This window comes from Eptesicus fuscus, chromosome 7, assembly GCF_027574615.1.
Source record: "Eptesicus fuscus isolate TK198812 chromosome 7, DD_ASM_mEF_20220401, whole genome shotgun sequence".
Taxonomy (NCBI): domain Eukaryota; kingdom Metazoa; phylum Chordata; class Mammalia; order Chiroptera; family Vespertilionidae; genus Eptesicus; species Eptesicus fuscus.
In genome coordinates, this window is record NC_072479.1 from 5,734,109 (window position 1) to 5,753,691 (window position 19,583).

General features: G+C 43.1%; 1 protein-coding gene across 1 annotated transcript in view; it reads left to right on the plus strand.

Annotated features, from left to right (window-relative positions):
• The window catches only part of PARP4 (poly(ADP-ribose) polymerase family member 4), a 147,074-nt gene that overhangs the window by 83,827 nt on the left and 43,664 nt on the right, over positions 1-19,583 (plus strand). The window contains 6 exon segments of the mRNA XM_054719721.1: positions 2,198-2,362; positions 3,259-3,305; positions 3,466-3,544; positions 7,809-7,946; positions 17,451-17,646; positions 18,971-19,038. Coding sequence (XP_054575696.1) covers positions 2,198-2,362; positions 3,259-3,305; positions 3,466-3,544; positions 7,809-7,946; positions 17,451-17,646; positions 18,971-19,038 — 693 coding nt within the window.

Sequence of the window (19,583 nt, forward strand, 5' to 3'; positions counted from 1 at the left end):
GCTGGCCATGGAGAGGGGCTGCAGGTGGTGGGCCGGCTGACCCTGCCCCCGAATGGGGTGAGGGGTGCCAATTGGGGTCCAGCAGCCTAGGGGAGGGGCCATGGGTGGTTGGCCGGCCAGCCCTGCCCCTGATCAGGGTTGGGGGGACATCTGGGGTAGGGCCAGGCAGGGTGAGAGGCTGCAGGAGATTGGCCAGCCAGCCCCATCTCCTATTGGGGTGGAGGGGCAATCAGGGATGGGGCCAGCCGGGGTAGGGGCTACAGACTGATCAGTGTGGTGGGGGCCCATACAGGGTGGAGTCAGCTTGGGGGAGGGACTGCAGGAGGTTGGCCAGTCCCGCCCCCTATTGAGGTGGGGGGTGATCAGGGGCAGGGTTGGCCAGGGGGAGGTGCTGCGGGCCTATCATGGTGGGGTGGGCTGATGGGGGCGGGGCTGGCCAGGGGGAAGGGAGGAGACATTTGGCTGGCCCTGCTCCTGATTGGGGTGGGAGAGTCCGATCAGGGGCAGGCCATCAGTGGGGAGGGGCCATGAGGTTGGCCGGCTGGCCCCACCCCCTGATTGGCCAGTTTGCTGGCCACAGTGGGCGTCATAGCGACCGGTTGTTACGGTCATTATGGCCATTATGGTCGCTGGCTTTTTATATGTATAGATAATATTATATGGGATATTGTATACAATATTATATGGACAATATAATATAGAAATATACATTATACATTATATATACAGTGTTTCCAAGTATCAGAAGGATATTATTTTATGTGTCTATATGATTTTATAGACTATTTAACTTGTTATAATGGAAGTGACATCTTCCATCCATTTATATCCTGCGCAGAGGCATTGCAACCTCACGTGATTAAGTGTCAGTCTCTCCAATGAACCTCAGGCTTTTATACACTTCTTTTAATAGCAAATAATATGAATACTTTCAACAGAGATTTAAAAAAAAAAAAGCAAACAGTATGGTGATTACTAGAGGAAAGGGGATGGGGGTGGGTAGAAAAAGGTAAAAGAGGTCAAATATATGGTAACGGAAGGAGACTTGAGTTTGTGTGATGAACATACAATGCAGTATTCAGATGATGTATTACAGAATTGTACACCTGAAACCTATGTAATCTATTAACCAATGTCACCCCAATGAATTTAACAAAAAATTTTTTAAATGAACACTGTTAACCCTTTGCACTCGCTTGCTTTTTTCTTGATTCCTTTATTCTACTCGGGATTTAATTTTTTAAATACCCCAGATTTTACAAAGCACAGCAGTAGAATAAAAACTGGAGTTTCTTTTCATACAAACTTATTTATTTGGATTTTTTTATATTTCAAATTATTGATACATTCAAAGAGTATAAAAAGAGCTGCTACCGATGCTAACCGTGTCGAGTCACACTCGACATCCGAGTGCAAAAGGTTAATTGTTTAATAATCATCTCTTCGTTGTTTATCTCCATCCTGCAAGTAGGTATCCTTGATGCCAAAAGTAATAATCCATCCCTTAAATCTGTCTAATTATTAATGTTATACACTCCTCAACTAAACATGTTACATTTTCATGGCAACATGGTCAAGTAGAATGGAGGATGTGGTTGGCAGGTTAAGAGGTTCTCTGTGTATCAGAAAAAAATACATCTAGCCATAAGCAGTCATGAGCTCGTCTCTCTATGCAGTGATTATCGGTGTCCCATTGAAAGAGAGTGAAAGGCCTCTCCCTAAAAACTACAGTGACAGATTTACCATAGGGAAAGGAGTTATGTGAAGGCCAAAGCCAGTGACAACTGCTCCGGTTCTGCGGCCCCTGGGGGAGCGGGTACCGGAGGCCGTGGAGGTCAGAGAAGCCTCCATCGCTCTTTCGGGAAGGGCAGCGTGGAGGGCTCCCCGCGCAGAGCCCTGCATGTGAGGCCTCTGGGAAGGAGAGGCCGCTGGGTGAAGTTCCCTAGTCCAGACAGGGCCTGCTGCCAAGGGGCCTCCTCGCCCTGTGCCCCTTTTAGCCGTCACCCCGTCCCCACCACTGGGGAGTGGCTTTAAGAGTCCCCTTTTGCACCACCAGGGCTTGGCTTGTAGGCTCTCTTCTTGTTTTCTGAGGAAGAATCTGGCAGGGTGAAATCCCAGTAGTTCGTGTAATAGGGTTAACTAGCATAGAGTGGATATGCATTTGAGTCACAAGCTAAGTAACATATTTCTGTCTCAGGATGTCTTCACTGTAAGTGTTGGAAACTTACCCCCCAAGGCTAAGGTTCTTATCAAAATAACCTACATCACGGAACTCAGCATCCAGGGTACTGTGGCCGTCTTCTTCATGCCCGCCGCCGTCGCACCCTGGCAACAGGACAAAGCTTTGAAAGAAAACACCCAGGTTCGTGTGCTTAAGATAAGATTTAAAGAACTCTTTGTGTGTGTGTGTGTGTGTGTGTGTGTGCATGTGTGATTTATGCACAAGGAAGGAAAAAATGCATATAATGCAAAGTATCCATATAATGTTTGTAAAACAAAAAGAATAAAGACAAATACGCTTAATGGGGATATTTTTATTCTGTTTAGTCACTTTAACAAGTCTGTGTCTATGTTATACGTTTATCAGAGAATTCAGAGAAGCCCACGGAATAAAAATAAGCCAAAGAGGAAAATATGTTTTTGTTTTTTCGGTTAATCCTCACCCAAGGATATTTTTCCATTGATTTTTAGGGAGAGTAGAAGAGAGAGGGAAAGACCGAGAGAAACATCGATGGTGAGAGAAACACGTTGATTGGTTGCCTCCTGTAGAAGCCCTGACCAGGACCCGGGCCAGGGAGGAGCCTACAACCAAGTATGTGCCCTTGACTGGAATTGAACCCGGGACCCTTTGGTTCACAGGCCGACACTCTATCCACTGAGCCAAACCAGCTAGGACAAAGAGGAAAATTCAAACCATCCTTAATTCCATGGCCAGACATAGTAGCCCAAAGCTACTGGTTAACACTTTGGTTTTTATCTATTCAGACTTCCTATTCTGTATGTATTTATAAATTGTGTGTATATGTACATGCGTGTTTGTGTGTATATATAGTTGAAAAGGTCACAAATTATCCTGATTATCAGTTACCTTTTAGAACTCACTGTCATTTCATGAACAAATGGTCAATGTCTCCCTACTGCAAAGTGAGACCAGGTCTCATTGCTGCTATAGGTTGTGTCCTTGATGACATTACATTCAGGTGAGTCTTACTGTAAAACTTGATACTTACACATATGTGTGTGTGGTTTTTTTAACAGGATACAGTAGAGAAGATTTGTGTAAAGGAAATAGGAACACAGCAAAGGTTAGTATCTAAAATATAAAACCTGACAATTAATCATACAATGGGCATTAGTTTTTTTATGGCTTAAATTTTCATTTAAAATTATGTAAAACAAACACAAGTAGCTGTTTAACATTAAGATATTATTAGACTAAGAGAACTTTCTTTTCGTTTTTGGTAGCTTCTCTCTGAGTATGTCTGTTGAGATGCCATATGTGATTGAATTCATTTCTAGTGATACACATGAACTGAAAAAAAAGGTTAGTAAATCTTTGCTTTATTTCTTCAGAGCCCTTACTTTAACATTAATTTTATGTTGTAAAAGCAGACATGCACAAGGTCTAAAAAGTGAAATACTAACGACAGCTCCTTACAAGCAGCAGCAGTCCCAGGACAGTGAACTACTTTCATATTTTAGCTCTTTCCTGGTGGCCTCCAAAGTTTTAAATAAAATTTTTTTGCTGCTTGTTCTTGATTCATCTGTTTCAGAAAAAAAACATTACTTCTTGTTATGGTATATGAAAATGTAAGTCCCTTACCTCTGCATTCCCCTCACTCCCCACTTCTTCTCTCCCCTTCATTCCAAAAGTTATATTACAATTTTTGGTTAAATCAAGTCAATGTTTACATTATTACGACTGTTAAATGATGTTCACTATTGAACCAAGAAATGTATTATGATTATAAGTATATTCTTTTGTTTTTACCTCTTTATATAGTGTTTCTTGGGGGAAATTGCGTTTTTCATTTGCTTAGACCTCTAGGACAATTCTTCACATATGCTAACACATAGATTAAAACTCCTCTTGAATGCTTCAGAGAATCCATTAATTTATGTCCCCTCTAACAGACGTCCTGCCTCTTCTCTTCGCTCCACCCAGCTTGGCGACTGTGGGACAGCTGTTATCAGAGAGCCTCCCTGACTCCTCGTTTTTGTAGGGGTTTTATCTTTATCCTCTTTCTTGTTTTGTTCTCTCCATTTGGCAGAGCACAACCTATTTCCTTCCTGAGTAAGAAGGATGACAGCAGTTTTTTTCTCTCTTCTTCTTCCTTCCTCTCTGACATCAATTTAAAAAAAAAATTTTTTTTAAAGAGAAGGATGGGCAGTAATGTCGGAAGATATTCTTATTCCATGTGCTGCTCTTGGTGAGGTGCTTAATCCTGGTTGGAAATCATCTTCTCTTAGGATATTGAAAATATTGTCTTCTAGCGTCTAACGTTACTTTTGAAAAGTTAAATGATATTTATATCTCCCATTCTTTGCCTGTAGTCTGTTATGTTTGTTTGTTTTTTAATAATTCTGCAAGAATTTCAGATCTTTTTATCTCTGGTATTCTGAAATTCCACAATAATGTGATATTCATTCATTGTGTGTAACTCATGGACTTGAGTTCTGGGAAATTTTATTATAGTTTTAAAAAGTACGTTGGTACTCTCTCTTTCACCATTCTGCAATACCTTTCAGTCAGATGTCCCCTGAATTGAGACCCTTATTTTCTTATGTTTTATCTCCTATTTCCCATTTTATTGTCTTTTTGGGGTTTTTCTGGGTGATTTTTCTAAATTCTAAATTCAACTGAAATGTTTATTTTAGTTCTCATATATTTTTGTTTGTAGGAGCTCTTCTGTATTTATTTCTCTTTTATAGAATTTTTTGTGTTTCACAGATGCATTATCATCTCTTTCATCTCTCTGAAAGCGTTTATAGCTTTTTTCCCTTCTATTTTCTGTGTTGTGTCTCCTTTCTTTTAGTTCCTTCTGGCTTTTGTTTGTTTGGTCTACATATGTCAGGTTAGAGCAGGGGTGGGGAACCTTTTTCCTGCCAAGGGCCATTTGGATGTTTATAACATCATTCGCAGACCATACAAAATTATCACCTTAAAAATGAGCCTGCTAGATTTGGTCAAACATTTCATTTACTCACCCCTAATACTTCGGCAGGGCCAGACCAAATGATTTCAAGGGCCTTATACGGCTCGCAGGCTGGACATTTTTGGTTTCCTTCTGGGTGATTTTTCTAAATTCACCCCTGGGTTAGAGGCTTTTCCTCAAATGTCTGGATGACTTGTCTGTGTTCATCTTTAATTGAGACATGAGAAAGCCAGTCAGGTGCTCTGAGGTGAGTGTACCGAAGGCCTGCATCAAAGGCCACTGGCAGCTGTTTAGTGGTGAGTGTTGTGGTGGTGTTTTAGCCATTTCTGTGGTTCTTCAGAACACCTCTACGATATTTATAAAGTATGGCAGGGAGGGCAACTAAGGGTCCTATGTTTTGGGATGCTGCCTCTCAGTTCAGTGCCATTTGCAGCTCTATATTCCTATGCTCCATTATGTCTAGGATACCCAAGTCTGGATTCCATTTGGTTGAATTTCTCTGAGTAATAAATCTCTAATTTTCTTTAGTGAGAGAAAAGGGTGCTACTTCTTGGTGCCAGCTGCTTGAGTTTTAGGGTAGCGAGAGGGCCTGAAGGTTCAACAGTTTAGTACATAGCGTGTTCACAAACACTGGTTCCTACAGTACCTCACCTGTGTGTGAGCTGCCTCAGTTGCTGCAGGACCACTGAGTCCTTCCATGTCATGGAAGATGATTTCCAGCCCAGGATTAAGTACCTCACCAAGGGATCAAGAGCAGCATTTAGAATAAGTATATTTTCAGATATTGCTGCCCATCACTCTTACTCAGTGGTCCCTTCCTCCACTCTGGCTAGGTCACTTACTATGCCGCTATCGATTTTCCATCCTCTTAAATGTATTCACATCGCTAGTCTGCTATTATCTTTGCTCCTGTTCTCAATATCTTTATGGGTTTACACACTTTTTATTGCTTCCCTTTTATTGTAGGGAATTTTAGGATTTTGCATTTGGGAATGGATGTAGCCACATAGATTTACTCCATCCTGAAGAAGAAGTCCTTGGCATCAGATAGCTTTTGCTTTGTGTTTCAACACTACAAGCATGTGTTATTTCTCATAGTTTTTGGGGTGGCTGGGCAGTTCTCTGCTGGGCTGGCTTCCCTGGAACAAGATGGTCTACAGTGGTCTCATGCACATACCTGGCGAGGTGTCAGCTGGGGTGATAGCCATGAGTCTCTTGTCATCCAGCAGGTGAGCTCAGGTTCATTTATATAGTAACAGAAGATTTCACAGTAGCAACAAAAGAGGGCAGGCACCATAGCACAAACAACACTTTTCAGGCCTCTGTCTGCCTCATGTCTGCTGATATCCATTGGCCAAAGCAAGTCACATGGCAAACTCTCTAGGGCAGAGGAAGAGATGCCACCTTCTGACAGGAGGAGCTGCAAATCACATTGCAAAGGGGCAAGCACATCAGGATGGAAAGACCATGTGACCATTTTATAAGTTACCACATTGCCTTTATGGCTTTAAATCCTAACATCTACATTTTTAAAGTGGTTTTTTAAATTGTTTATTGATGTTTAGGGAGAGAGGAAAGGAAAGAGAAAGAGAAACATTGATGTGAGGGCACAACATCAATTGATTGCCTCCTGCACACTCCCTACCAGGGATCGAGTCTGAAAACTGGGCATGTGCCCTTGACCAGGAATCAAGCCTACAACCTCCTGGTGCACAGGATGACACCCAACCAACTGAGCCACACTGGCCAAAGTTTTTTGTTTTTTGTTTGTTTTTTTAAAAATATATTTTATTGATTTTTTTACAGAGAGGAAGAGAGAGGGATAGAGAGTTAGAAACATCAATGAGAGAGAAACATCGATCAGCTGCCTCCTGCACACCCCCTACTGGGGATGTGCCCGCAACCAAGGTACATGCCCTTGACAGGAATCGAACCTGGGACCTTTCAGTCCGCAGACCAACGCTCTATCCACTGAGCCAAACCAGTCAGGGCTGGCCAAAGTTTAAAGTAATTTTATATTGGCCCAGGATGGGTAGCTCAGTTGGTTAGAACATCATCCTGATATGCTAAGAGTGTGGGTTTGATCTCCATTCAGGGCACATACAAGAAGCAATTAATGAATACATAAATAAGTGGAACAACAAATACTGTAGATGTTTTTCTCTCCCTCTCTCTCTCTCCGCCCCCTTTCCCTCTCTCTCTCAAATCAATAAATAAAAATATTTTTTTAAAGTTTAAAGGGATTTTATATTTATAAAAATATATTTTTAAAAGAAGATATAATTCTAAGATTTCTGTTGAATTTTCCATTTTGCTATTCTAAGTTATGACCATCTGATATACTTTCTGTTATCTCCAGAGAAGTCTAACTGAATTCACAAATCTATCATCTTTGGACCCAGGGTTAGAGACTGTTTCAAACTTACCTAAATTTGACTATTTATATAAACCTTAGAATATCAGGAGGATAAGTGATAAGATAATGGTCACACTTCTAAAACTTACAGTTCATAATTTTAAAATTTATTACTACATTGTTGATTCTTAGTGGAGTTATATAACTTGTGCAAGGCTTTGCTGCTTGACAGATAAGTGCATGTTGACATCACAGTATTATTCCATTGCTTACTTTGTTGTCGTCACTGTTTGTAGGTTACAGACTGCAGAGCGGTGATTAGCACTGTGGACAGGAGCTCCTTAGACAGCAGTGGATTTTCTCTCCACATCGGTTTGTCGGATGCATATCTCCCAAGAATGTGGGTTGAAAAACATCCAGAAAAAGAAAGCGAGGTATAGTCCTTTTTACTTAAAACTAGGAAATTGTTGAAAAAATATTTCAGAACAAATTATTTAAACTTGTAGATTATTGCTAGTCTTGAAAACTAGCATTACTAAATGAGCTCTCCCCACCCCAAGATTCTGCAACTAAAAATACTGATGATATCAAGCATGACAGACATGGCTTAGTTCCTTGTAAAGATTGTAATTTTTACCTTAATCCCCCCAAAGAAGGAAAATCTGCCTTCACATATTACACTGATTTGCCTGCATAGTTTTTATAGCTTTTAAACATTGATACTATAAAAACAGATACAAAATTATTTATGGCCATACGATCATTTTGTATGGCTGAGACAAAGAATCTCTTCTTATTAAAATAAAATTTGAAAGAGACATCAGCAAGATGGTTGAATAAAATGTCCCTTGCATATATTTCCCCACCAAAAATAATTTGGCATCTATCTATCCATCCATCCTGCCTGTGTAAAAGGTTTGAGATCCAGGTAGGAGATTGTGAAATCCCAGTGCAGTCCAAGACCTGAGGAGAGTCATTTTGCACCCAGGCAGTCCCACCCAGGTAGCTGACTCACTGACCATGGTCCCAGTTGATGAAATAGAAGAAGCTTCATGTCCCTGAGAAACTAGCTATGGCCTGGTTTGGCTTGGACCTGTCATCAGCACCCTATGCCATGGGACTCAGGGGAAGTCAGGTCCATCTGTGCATCAGGTAATAGGCATATAAGACTTGGTCCCAGCTGTGGACCCAGATGTGGCCAATGAACTGGCTCTATGCACTAAGGGACCCCTGGAGATAAGGCCCGCCACACTCAGTCAACATATAAAAATCAGTCATATTTCTGTACACTAACATTGAACTTTCTTTTTAAAAAAATGTATTTTATTGATTTTTTACAGAGAGGAAGGGAGAGGGATAGAGAGTTAGAAACATCGATCAGCTGCCTCCTGCACACTCCCTACTGGGTATGTGCCCGCAACCAAGGTACATGCCCTTGACCAGAATCGAACCTGGGACCCTTGAGTCCACAGGCCGACGCTCTATCCACTGAGCAAAATGGTTAGGGCAACATTGAACTTTCTGAAAAAGAAATAAAATGAACAGACTGTCAAATTACAACAGGAAGGCTGGAGAGTGTTGGGGAGCGGGGGAAAGAGATCAACTGAAGGACTTGTATGCACAACCAATGGACACAAGACACTGGGGGATGGGATGAGGGAATGAGACAGGGGGTAGGGGAGGCTGGGGGAAGGTCAATGGGGGAAAAAAGGAGATATATGTACTACTATGTGTAATACTTTAAACAATAAAATAAAATTAAAAGAAATAAAACAATCTATTTACAGTAGCATCAGAAACAATAAAATACTTAGAAATAAATTTAACCAAGGAGATGGAAGATCTGTACACTAAGAACTATAGACATTGATAAAAGAAATTGAAGAAGACACAGATAAATGAAAAGATATCCCATGATGGAACCACAAAACACCATGAATAGCCAGAGAAATCGTGAGAAAGAAGAACAAAGCTGGAACCATCACACTTTCTGATTTCACAAAGCTGCAATCATTATAAAGACACATGGACTATTGGAACAGAACTGAGAGCCCAGAAGTAAACCCATGCATACACAGTCAATGAATATTTGACAAGGGAGTCAAGAATACTCAATGAAGAAAGGATAATCTTTTCAATAAATGGTTTTTGGGAAAGCTAGATATCTACATAACTTTTGAAATTGGACCCCTATCACACCACTCATAGAAGTAACTCAAAATGGATTGAAGGCTTAAATGTACGTTCTAAAACTGTATGACTTCTAGAAGGAAACATAGGGGGAAGCTCGACGTTGGCCTTACTAACAGGTTTTTGGATGACACCAAAAACACAAGCAACAAAAGCAAAAATAAACAAGTGAAACTACAAAAAAGCTTCTTCTGCACAACAAAGGAAACCATCAACAAAATGAAGAGGCAGCCTATGCAATGGGATAAGATATTTGCAAACTACAGCCAACCCTCAGTTCTCCAATGTCTCCCACCTCGAACAATTCGGTTTCATGGAAAAAATGTCTCAGTTGTTGACCAAAACTTCAGTTTGGGACCTGACAACCCTTTCATGCTGATACCTCAGGATGGCAAAAAGGTATCTCTCAGGCAACAAACAAAGGAGAGAATGTGTGCTAATGTAGCTAAGGGTGTGAAAGTGCTCACAAAACAACAATCACAAGCAATTGAAGAGGTAGAAAAACGGTTGTTGATTTGGATAAATGAAAAGCAGTTAGCTTGTGACAGCATTTCAGAAGCAGTGATGTGTGAAAAAAACAAGAAAGATTAAAACAAAGAATCACTTGTGGGTCCCGGAACAGATTAATTCCATTTACATTATTTCTAATGGGGAAAAATGATTTGGTTTTTGGACAAATCTGCTTCTTGAACAGCTTTCCAGAATGAATTAAGTTCAAGAACTGTGGTTTCACTCTCTATATATCTTATGAGGGGTTAATATCTAAAATATGTAAGAAACTCATACAACTCAACAGCAAAAACACTAATAATCTGATCTGAAAATAGGCAAAGGACTTGAATAGACATTTTCCCAAAGAGGATATACAGATGGCTAATAGGTACATGGAAAAAAAAATGCACAACATCACCATTCAACAGGGAAATGCAAATCAAAACCACAAAGAGATACCACCTCACACCTGTTTGAATGGCTATCACAAAGAGACAAAAGACAACAAGAGTTGGAAAGACAAGTGGAAGAAAAGAGAATTCTTGTGCATTATTGGTGGGAAAGCAAATTGGTGTAGCCATATGGAAAACAGTTGGGAGGTTCCTAAAAATTTTAAAAATAGCACTACTGTATGAAGCAATCATACTTTGGGACATATATCCAAAGAAAATAAAATCACTATCTCGAGGAGATATCTGCATCTCAATATTCATTGCAGCATTATTCACAATAATCAAGACATGAAAACAATTTAAGTGTCCCTCGACTGATGAATGGATAAAGAAACAGTGAGATAGTTAGATAGAAATTATTCAGCCATAAAAGAGAAGGAAATCCTGCCATTTATTATGCTAAATGAAATAAGTCAAATAGAGAAAAACAAATACTGTATGATCTCACTTATATATGGAATTGAAAAAAGTTGAGCTCATAGAAACAGTTGAATGGTGGTTGCTGGGGGTAGAAATGGGGAAATGTTAGTCAAACGGTACTAACTTCTAGTTATAAGATGAATAAGTTCTGGGCATCTTATATATAGCACGATGACTTGGCAACTTTCAATTATATACTTGAAAGTTGCCAAGAGAATAGATCTTAAATGTTTTCACTACAAAATATATATATATATATATAGTTATATGAGGTAATGGATATGCTAACTTACCTTATTTTGGTGATCATTGAAAGATGAGACAGAGGGCCGGAGACCAGGACACAGGCTTTATTAGAGGAGAAGGACCCTGCCGGGCTGCCCCCCAAAGGAAGAGAGCACATGTGCAGGGGTGAAGGCGCCTTTTGAGGGGAGGAAAGGGAAGGGATGGGGCTTAGGGTACTTGGCACATGCTGATTGGTGGTTTCATATAAGGCACATGATTAGGCACTTAGGTACTTAGGAATCGGGGGCTTAGGGTATTTGGCAGGTGCTGATTGGTGGTTCAATGTACAGTCCATATAAGGTGCCTGGTTAGGTGCTCAGGAATGTCCAGGCTGCAGGTACATTTACGTCATACTCCGTCCATCAGTTGGGGGGAGGGAGGAGCTATCATTCCAGGCTTTTGGTAATATTAAAAAAAAAAATTGAGAGTCCAGGCAAGGTCAGGGGATGAAGGTCCATCTTCGGTAGCTACTTCCAGCTGAGAAGGGGCGTCGTTAGGGGCGTCTACCCGGGGTCTCAAGGATTCTGGTGCTAGGTTCTGAATTCAGTGCCAGATAGATCTCTCCCACCTTCTGGTTGGTGAACGCCTGCATTCTGTTCTGCAAGAAACTAGTGAAACAGCGCATGAGAAAGGGGCCAAAGAGCAAAATTAAAAGAATAAATACCAGTGGGCCTAATAGTGGGAGGAGCCATGGCGTAAGTGAGAGAAACACAGGTAATGTTTTCCGTGCTGGATGAGGGGTGCAGCAGCATGATTTCCCCAAGAGACTGGTTGGTGAAGTCTTGAGAGCGATCCTGTTGAGTCACTTGGGAGGTAAAAGCTGGTCCTGAGGCTGCCACAATGTCACTTGTCTGGTTTTGCTGCTTTTCTGGGCCTGGAGCTGAAATACAACTGAGACCTAGATGTTATTTTTAGGGGGAAAAGAGTAGGGGTCTCAGTTGCCTCACTAGTAATATGAAAGGGGAGAATAGGTTACCCTGGGGGTGAGGTTCTTGTTTCCCAGTTTTGCCCCTTGCTGGGCATCCACATGTTTCTTGTAGGTCCTGAGACAGGGTTTCAAAGTAGGTAGAGCAGTGGCTAGGCCCCCTATGGCAGTTCCGACTCCTGCTGTGATGCTGAGGGTTAGGAGGAGAGGGATGATCTGGACTCCTCTTTTGTGTCAGATATGATGGGTTATGGGGACAGGTAAAGACTGATTATTGGGGCTGCATCTACATTGGGTGAGAGATAGATGAGAGTACAGGTTCCTGTCCAGCTGATGGGGAGACAGATGTATGTGTTTTCCCCACAGAGGAAGAAAAATCCCTGATCATGGAGACAAGCTGAAAGGTGTAGGGAGAAGAGGTAGACTAAAGGGTGTGAGATTCCTTTTAGAGGGTGGTCACCATGGCGCTGCCAATAAGGGGTGACAGATGAGTGATTGAGATTGTGTTGCGGTGAAAGTAGTAGGGAAAGGGAAGGGAAGGAGTAGCGGAAGCCAGGGACCTGGATGGTTGGATAAGAGGTTAGACACTGAATATTCTAGTCTAGCTTAAGAAGTATCCAGCAACCTTGTAGACCTTCCATTAAGTATTTCTAAACATGGCTAGCAATCAATGTTTCAGTATTGTGTGCTAGAAAAGGCAGCGGGGGAGGGAGCAGGCTCCGCAGCCGGTTCCCAGGCTAGCCAGGCCTCTAGCCGCTTCAGTCCCAAATGGCCACATTCTTCCTACAGATAATGATCTTAGAGGAGATAAGGAGATAAGGCATTTACAGTCCAAGGAATGGCTTGGCCTTGTGGGTCAAGAGAGTGAAACTGAGGTAGGTGACTGTGGTTTGGGACAACTGGGTTTTATGAGGGGATGTATGGTAGCCCTGGCCAGGCACCGAGGTAGAATGAGAAAAGAGTGAAAGGGGGAATTTAGTAAGATGCAGTGTAGAGGTGAGGTGGCTAATGGCTGTGAGACTGATCCGTCAACCCCCATAATAGAGACTGAAGAGTGAATGAGAGTCCCAGCGAGTTCGGAGGGGGCAGAATAAGTGGCCCCAGTGTCAATTAAAAAGGAGATCGGCTTACCTGCCACCACATTGTTCCCCGCGGCCCTGTCCTGGTGATGTAAGTCTGTGGGGCCCTGTCAGGGCCTGGGCAGCTTCTTCGGTGGCCAGTCCCAGGAGGTCTGTGTTATGGGGTGACCCACAAGAGACGACCACCAGAGACAGAAATCAAAATTTATGAGCCTTTAATAAACTGGCCAGTGACTGCAGTTGCAGCACTCTACCGCGGTGAAGGCCCACCTGCAGTGCAGACCACAGGGGTTAGAGCAAATTTATACTCAGAAACCACAAGAGGGAGTTAGGACAGTTACAATGACAACCCAAAGGTTACAAAAGCTATTTCAGCCGTTTCCAAGGAACTCAGGGCACAGGTGCAACGCCTGGGCACACTTGGCCAGAGCTTGAACCTCCATCTCCCTCCAAACTCCAACCGACCCATTGTTCAGTGACCTGCTCTACCTCCCTCTGTCCCAAGGCATCCTGCCTCCAGGCAACGGAGGAGCTGTGCAATGTTTGCAGCCCAGAACAGTCTGGGAGCTCCAAACCGGATCCAGAGGGTGGCCATGCTGGACTGGCTGAAGTCTGAACCGAAGGGGCCAGACTACAGCCTGATTTCCAGTGGCCTTCCCTTCCGCACCTTGGGCAGGGCCCAGGCGGGGGTCTCGGGTTTGGGCAGGACTTGGCTCAGTGTCTTCCTTGTTGCATTTGAAGCATGGGCCCGGAGGAGGCTTAGCCCCTGACTTAACCTGGTTGGAGGACTGGCACTTCGTTTGGGGTTCATGAGAGTGGTGGCTAGGAGCTGGAAGGCCTCCTATTGGGCCTCAGCCTTGGCCTGATCTCGCCTTTGATTTTGGATGTGGGTCTCCTCGTCTCTATTATTAAAGACCTTAAAGGTCAGGTTAACGAGGTCTTTTTGAGGGGTTTGTGGACCTGTATCTATTTTTTGAAGTTTGCGGCATATGTCAGGGGAGTAAAGGTTGTCAGGTCAGTGGAAAAAGAAACCTGAGATGCCTCTCAATCTGTGAGGCTGGACATAGAGAATGGGACATGGACTCAGACTATGCCCTCAGTTCCTGCTGCCTCCCTCAGGGGTAGAGTGGACCCAGGAATAGAAGAGGCTGTTGAGGAAGGCAGTCTTTGGGCCTGAGAATGAGTGTTAGATGGAAAGGCTGTTCTGGAGCTCACATTCTCAGGATTTGGGTTCTCAGGAAGATCAGAAAGTGAGAAGGGAATGGCCAGCCACCTGTGAATTCAGTTGCTGCCGGTCACGGGGACAGAGATTAGGCGGAGAGCACAGGGGAAGGCGGGTGGTTAGAATTCTCAGAGGTAGAAATGCCCCATCCTACAACCTAGGGAGTTTCTCAGGAGCTCGGTCTGCCTCCCATAATGAGGGTGGGACAGGAGGGCTGCGCAGGGAGGGGCGTGCAAACACGCGCCACCGCAGCCGCTTTTCTGGCTCAGCTGCCACCGCCGCCCACAGGCCATTGGGTGGGACCGGTGTGTTTGAAGGAATAAAAGAGGTTAAAACCACTTCAGAGACTGTGAGGGGAAAGTTATCCTGCAGTCCGGCATTGACCTGGGAAAAAGAGTGCTTAGTCAGGGAGGCACAGGTTCAGGGTTGTAAGGAGGTGGCAGGAGTGAGACACATGGAAATAAATGATCCACTGGGTCAAAAGAGCAGTCAGAAGACAGAGAAAGAGGCTGAAGACGGGTTTGAGAGGGCAAAGAGGACTTTGCGAGGAGGATCTGATAGGTGGGACATGAGGAGTCGAGAGCAGAGGAAAAAGAAAGCCTGTACGTAGGGAATCTCGAAAGCTTTCCCTGTCTGGTGGCAAAAATTATCTAGATCTCGGAGGATATTGGAATCAAAAGTGCCGTTTTCAGGCCACAAAGAGCCATTATCAAGTTTGTATTGTGGCCAGGCAGTGTTACAGAAAAAAATGAGCTTCTTTGGTTTGATGTAGCCAGAAAGACCAAGGGTCGAGAGATTGGCGAGAAGACACCCTAAAGGTGTGTTACGAGGGGGTTTGGACTGAGAGGTCCCCATGACTGGAGGGAAGGGCCACCGAGAAGTTGGGGAGGAAAGAAGGAGTGTCCTCCTTTTCCCTCAGCCAACCTGTAGAGAGAGAGATGAGAGAAGGTTCCAAGGTCGTCACACCGAGACCTTTCCCGTAGAGCAGAGTTTTCCCGGCCAGGCGCCTGGGCTTTCAAGAGGACGTGTAGCTGAGGAGATGGGAAAACTCTGAGGCCCTTCCAGGTCAAGGGAACGAGGCGGGTGGGGGGACGGGGTGTCAGGAAAGTCCCTGAAGCCTACTGGTAAGAAAGCAACGAGATCCCCACGTGTCCTGGTAGGCAGGGTTCAAGAGGTGTCCGGAGCGGGCCAATCAACTCAGAACCATGCCACCAAGCAGAGCCAGAGCAGGAGTCAGAAGCTCAGGGCTAGGTCTGAGGATTGTCCACGCTCACGTGCACCTCTCCCAGGTTCGGCACCAAATGAAAGATGGGACAGAGGGCTGAACCAGGACACAGGCTTTATTAGAGGAGAAGGACCCTGCCGGGCTGCCCCCCAAAGGAAGAGAGCACATGTGCAGGGGTGAAGGCGCCTTTTGAGGGGAGGAAAGGGAAGGGATGGGGCTTAGGGTACTCGGCACACGCTGATTGGTGGTTTCATATAAGGCACATGATTAGGCACTTAGGTACTTAGGAATCAGGGGCTTAGGGTATTTGGCAGGTGCTGATTGGTGGTTCAATGTACAGTCCATATAAGGTGCCTGGTTAGGTGCTCAGGAATGTCCAGGCTGCAGGTACAGTTTACGTCATACTCTGTCCATTATTCATCTTCATTTTGATATATATATATATATCAATTGTATCTCAATAAAGCTAAGGGAAATTTATTTTAATTTTAAAATTGATTTGAGAGAGGGAGAGAGGTGGGGAAGAGAGAGAGAGAAAGAGAGAAACATCGATTTGTTGTTCCACTTATTTATATTCATTGGTTGATTCTTGTATGTGCCCTGCCTGACCAGGGATGGAACCTGCAACCTTGGCTTATTAGGACAACACTTTAACCAGCTGAGCAACCCAACCAGGGCTAAGGGAAAATTTTTAAAAATTGAAATTTACATGATAGTGGTTATACTTTTAAGTGTTGGTTGATTAATAAAATAAATAAAAGATAATTATGTATATTTTAGTAATCACAATAGTATCTATATTCCTTTTAGAATAGTACATTATGTATGTGAGAAAACACATTATTTATTCATTCTGCAGACAGTGTTCATACCATATAAATTCCTAGATATTAATTATATATTTATTTTTTACCTCTCAGGGGTTTATGGACTGACTATATATTGGAAACTCCAGCTCTCAGATTCTACTTTTTATTTGAACTCCTATTGTTGAATAAATCTTACTCTTTTTGTTTGTATAGTGTTATCTTACCTGGCTAAAAAGTTTTCAAATTTTACAAGAACAACTTTCCCAATAAAAATGACACATGTTTATGCCAAATTCTGCAAACCCTAGCTCTATATATATCTTGCTTTGTACCTTAGAGAGGTGCCTGAAACATTGGTAGCATATAAACTAAATTCTCTTCCAAATGCCACATTTGAGCATGGTAAACCAATAACACGTTTAGTCACAGGAATAAGCACAATTTAATTCATCTTTTCTGTAAACATGGGTTTTAGTACATGGGTTTTAAATTAAAAACACACACATGTCTACATTAGTGTGTTTATGTCTCGCCCTATGAGGCTCGTAAGATTTTTGTGCCAGCTATTTCCATGGCAAGTGGCACCTTCCCACTAGAGGCGGAGATCTAGAGAGAAGCACTATGCCTTAGCCCAGGGGGTCTTCACTGGTTTATAAGGGGGCCATTCTTTACCCTGTTACTCTATCCCAATCACATGCCCATTGTTTAGAGAGATTGTGTGGGTGGGTTTTTGGATCAAAATGTTGTGGTCTTTTGACACATAAATGCTTCCCAATTTGAAAAGCCAGACCAGTTTAAGTTATGAGAAGTGTCAATCCAGCACCTTTTTCTCCTTTTAGGCCTGCATGCTTGTTTTCCATCCAGATCTTGGCATCACCCACCCTGACATAGCTGAGGAGAATGAAGTGATTATTTGTCTCGACTGCTCCTGTTCCATGGAGGGTGTGACATTCTTGCAAGCCAAGCAAATTGCCTTATATGCACTGTCCTTGGTGGATGAGAAACAGAAGATAAATGTTGTCAAGTTTGGCTCAGGTGAGTGCTCTTTTACTGGAGTCCACAGTATGGTTCCTCCTTAATATCAGCATATTCATGGGTAGAGGCGACATCTGTCAGCATCCCTGACTTCACCTTTGGCGTGTTCTCACATATCATAACACAGTGTTCAAGAACTCTGACCCAGGCCCCTGGGTTCATATCCCAGCTCTGCCACTTACTAGCTCTAGGTGTCACCTTGGGCAAGTTACTTAAACTTTTCATGCCTCTGTTTCCTCATCTGTATTCTGAAGGTAATAGTCTCTACCTCACAGTGTTTTTATAAGGAGTAAACTAATGTATGTAAAGGATTTGAAACAGGGCCTCATTCAAGTGCTATCCTATATAATAAAGAGGTAATATGCAAATTGACCATCACTCCAACACACAAGATGGCCGCCCCCATGTGGACACAAGATGGCCAGCCAGCAGGGGAGGGCAGTTGTTAGGGACCAGGCCTGCAAGGGAGGGCAGTTGGGGGCGATCAGGCAGGCAGACAGAGGCAGTTAGGGGTGATCAGGCAGGCAGGCAGGTGAGCGGTTAGGAGCCAGTGGTCCCAGATTGCGAGAGAGATGTCCGACTGCTGGGCATCCCCCAAGAGGTCCCCGAATGGAGAGGGTGCAGGCTGGGCTGAGGGAAACTCCTCCCCCCACACTCCATGCAAATTTCATGCACCGGGCCACTAGTATAAACATAACACTCATTATCAGCAGAACCAAACACAACACCCTTGTTGTCATGAGTATGAGGGTCCCAAGGATATGGACAGAACATTTGAAATTAGCACAGTAGTAGAAAATGTATAAGGAATAATCTCAGCAAGCAGCAGATCAGCCTATTAGAAGACAGGTAATGCCATCTACAGGTGAGGGGTCCAGGGCCATCTTAACCACCAGAAGAAGACGCTTTAGAGATGAGAGAAGGATCACAGAGTGGAGTGAGAGGATATCATGTCCTATTGGTTCTTCTCTGTCATGTAGCAGAAGGCCCAGCCCCTGCTACATGAAGGAGCCAGGATTTGCTACTGCTGGAGGCATAGGTCATGGAAAGAGAATGTGTACCTCTGGTGGCCAAGCTGCCTGTGTTATAATGATACCTGCATCAGACTTTACATGAGCAATCTGCTACAAGACAGAGTCAACACACATAATTTGACTCAGAACCTTTTGCACAGTAAAGTGCTTAGTTCGCACTAGAATTTTATTATTTAAAGAAATATTGTAGTGAGTTTTTATATGTTAAAAATTATCAAATATTATTGTTTGTTGGTGGTCAATAAAGTGAACATTTAATGGTAGCACCTCACACCAATCTTATTATACAGGTTACAAGGAGTTGTTTTCATTTCCGAAGTACATCACAAGCAATAATATGCCAGCTGAGTTCATTATGGTGAGTAAAGTCACTTTCCTTTGTCTCCTGAGCCTGTTTCTATCCAGCTCTAGTGGTATGGCCCTGGAGATCACTCTCAGAACACCCCAGTCCTTCCATTTTGTATGTTGGTGGGCTCTTTTATTTGACTGATAAAATCAATATGAACTCATTGAAGAAAATTTGGAAATTAAAAAGGGTAAAAAGAAAAAAAATCACCCATAGCCCCACCACCCAGGTACATCCAGCATTAACAGTTTTGCAGTGTTTCCTCCTGTCCCTTTTCTTCTTTCTTTTAAGTGGAGCAAGCTCAGAATAACCAGTCACCACTTCCGTCTAGGATGACAGGCCCAGGGGTGTTTGACGTAATAGTTCTTTGAAAACCATTAAAAAAGCAGATAAGTGCCAATTAATAATATTGTAGTTACTTTGTAACATGAAATAAACTCAAAGGTTGTAAATGTAGTTGTTCTACAAATGTGTAATTAGGGAAAAGTACCTTTTCACTGACGATACTTCTAAACTCTCATTGAAAGACTTGTTCAGTAAATGACTGGAGTAAATAG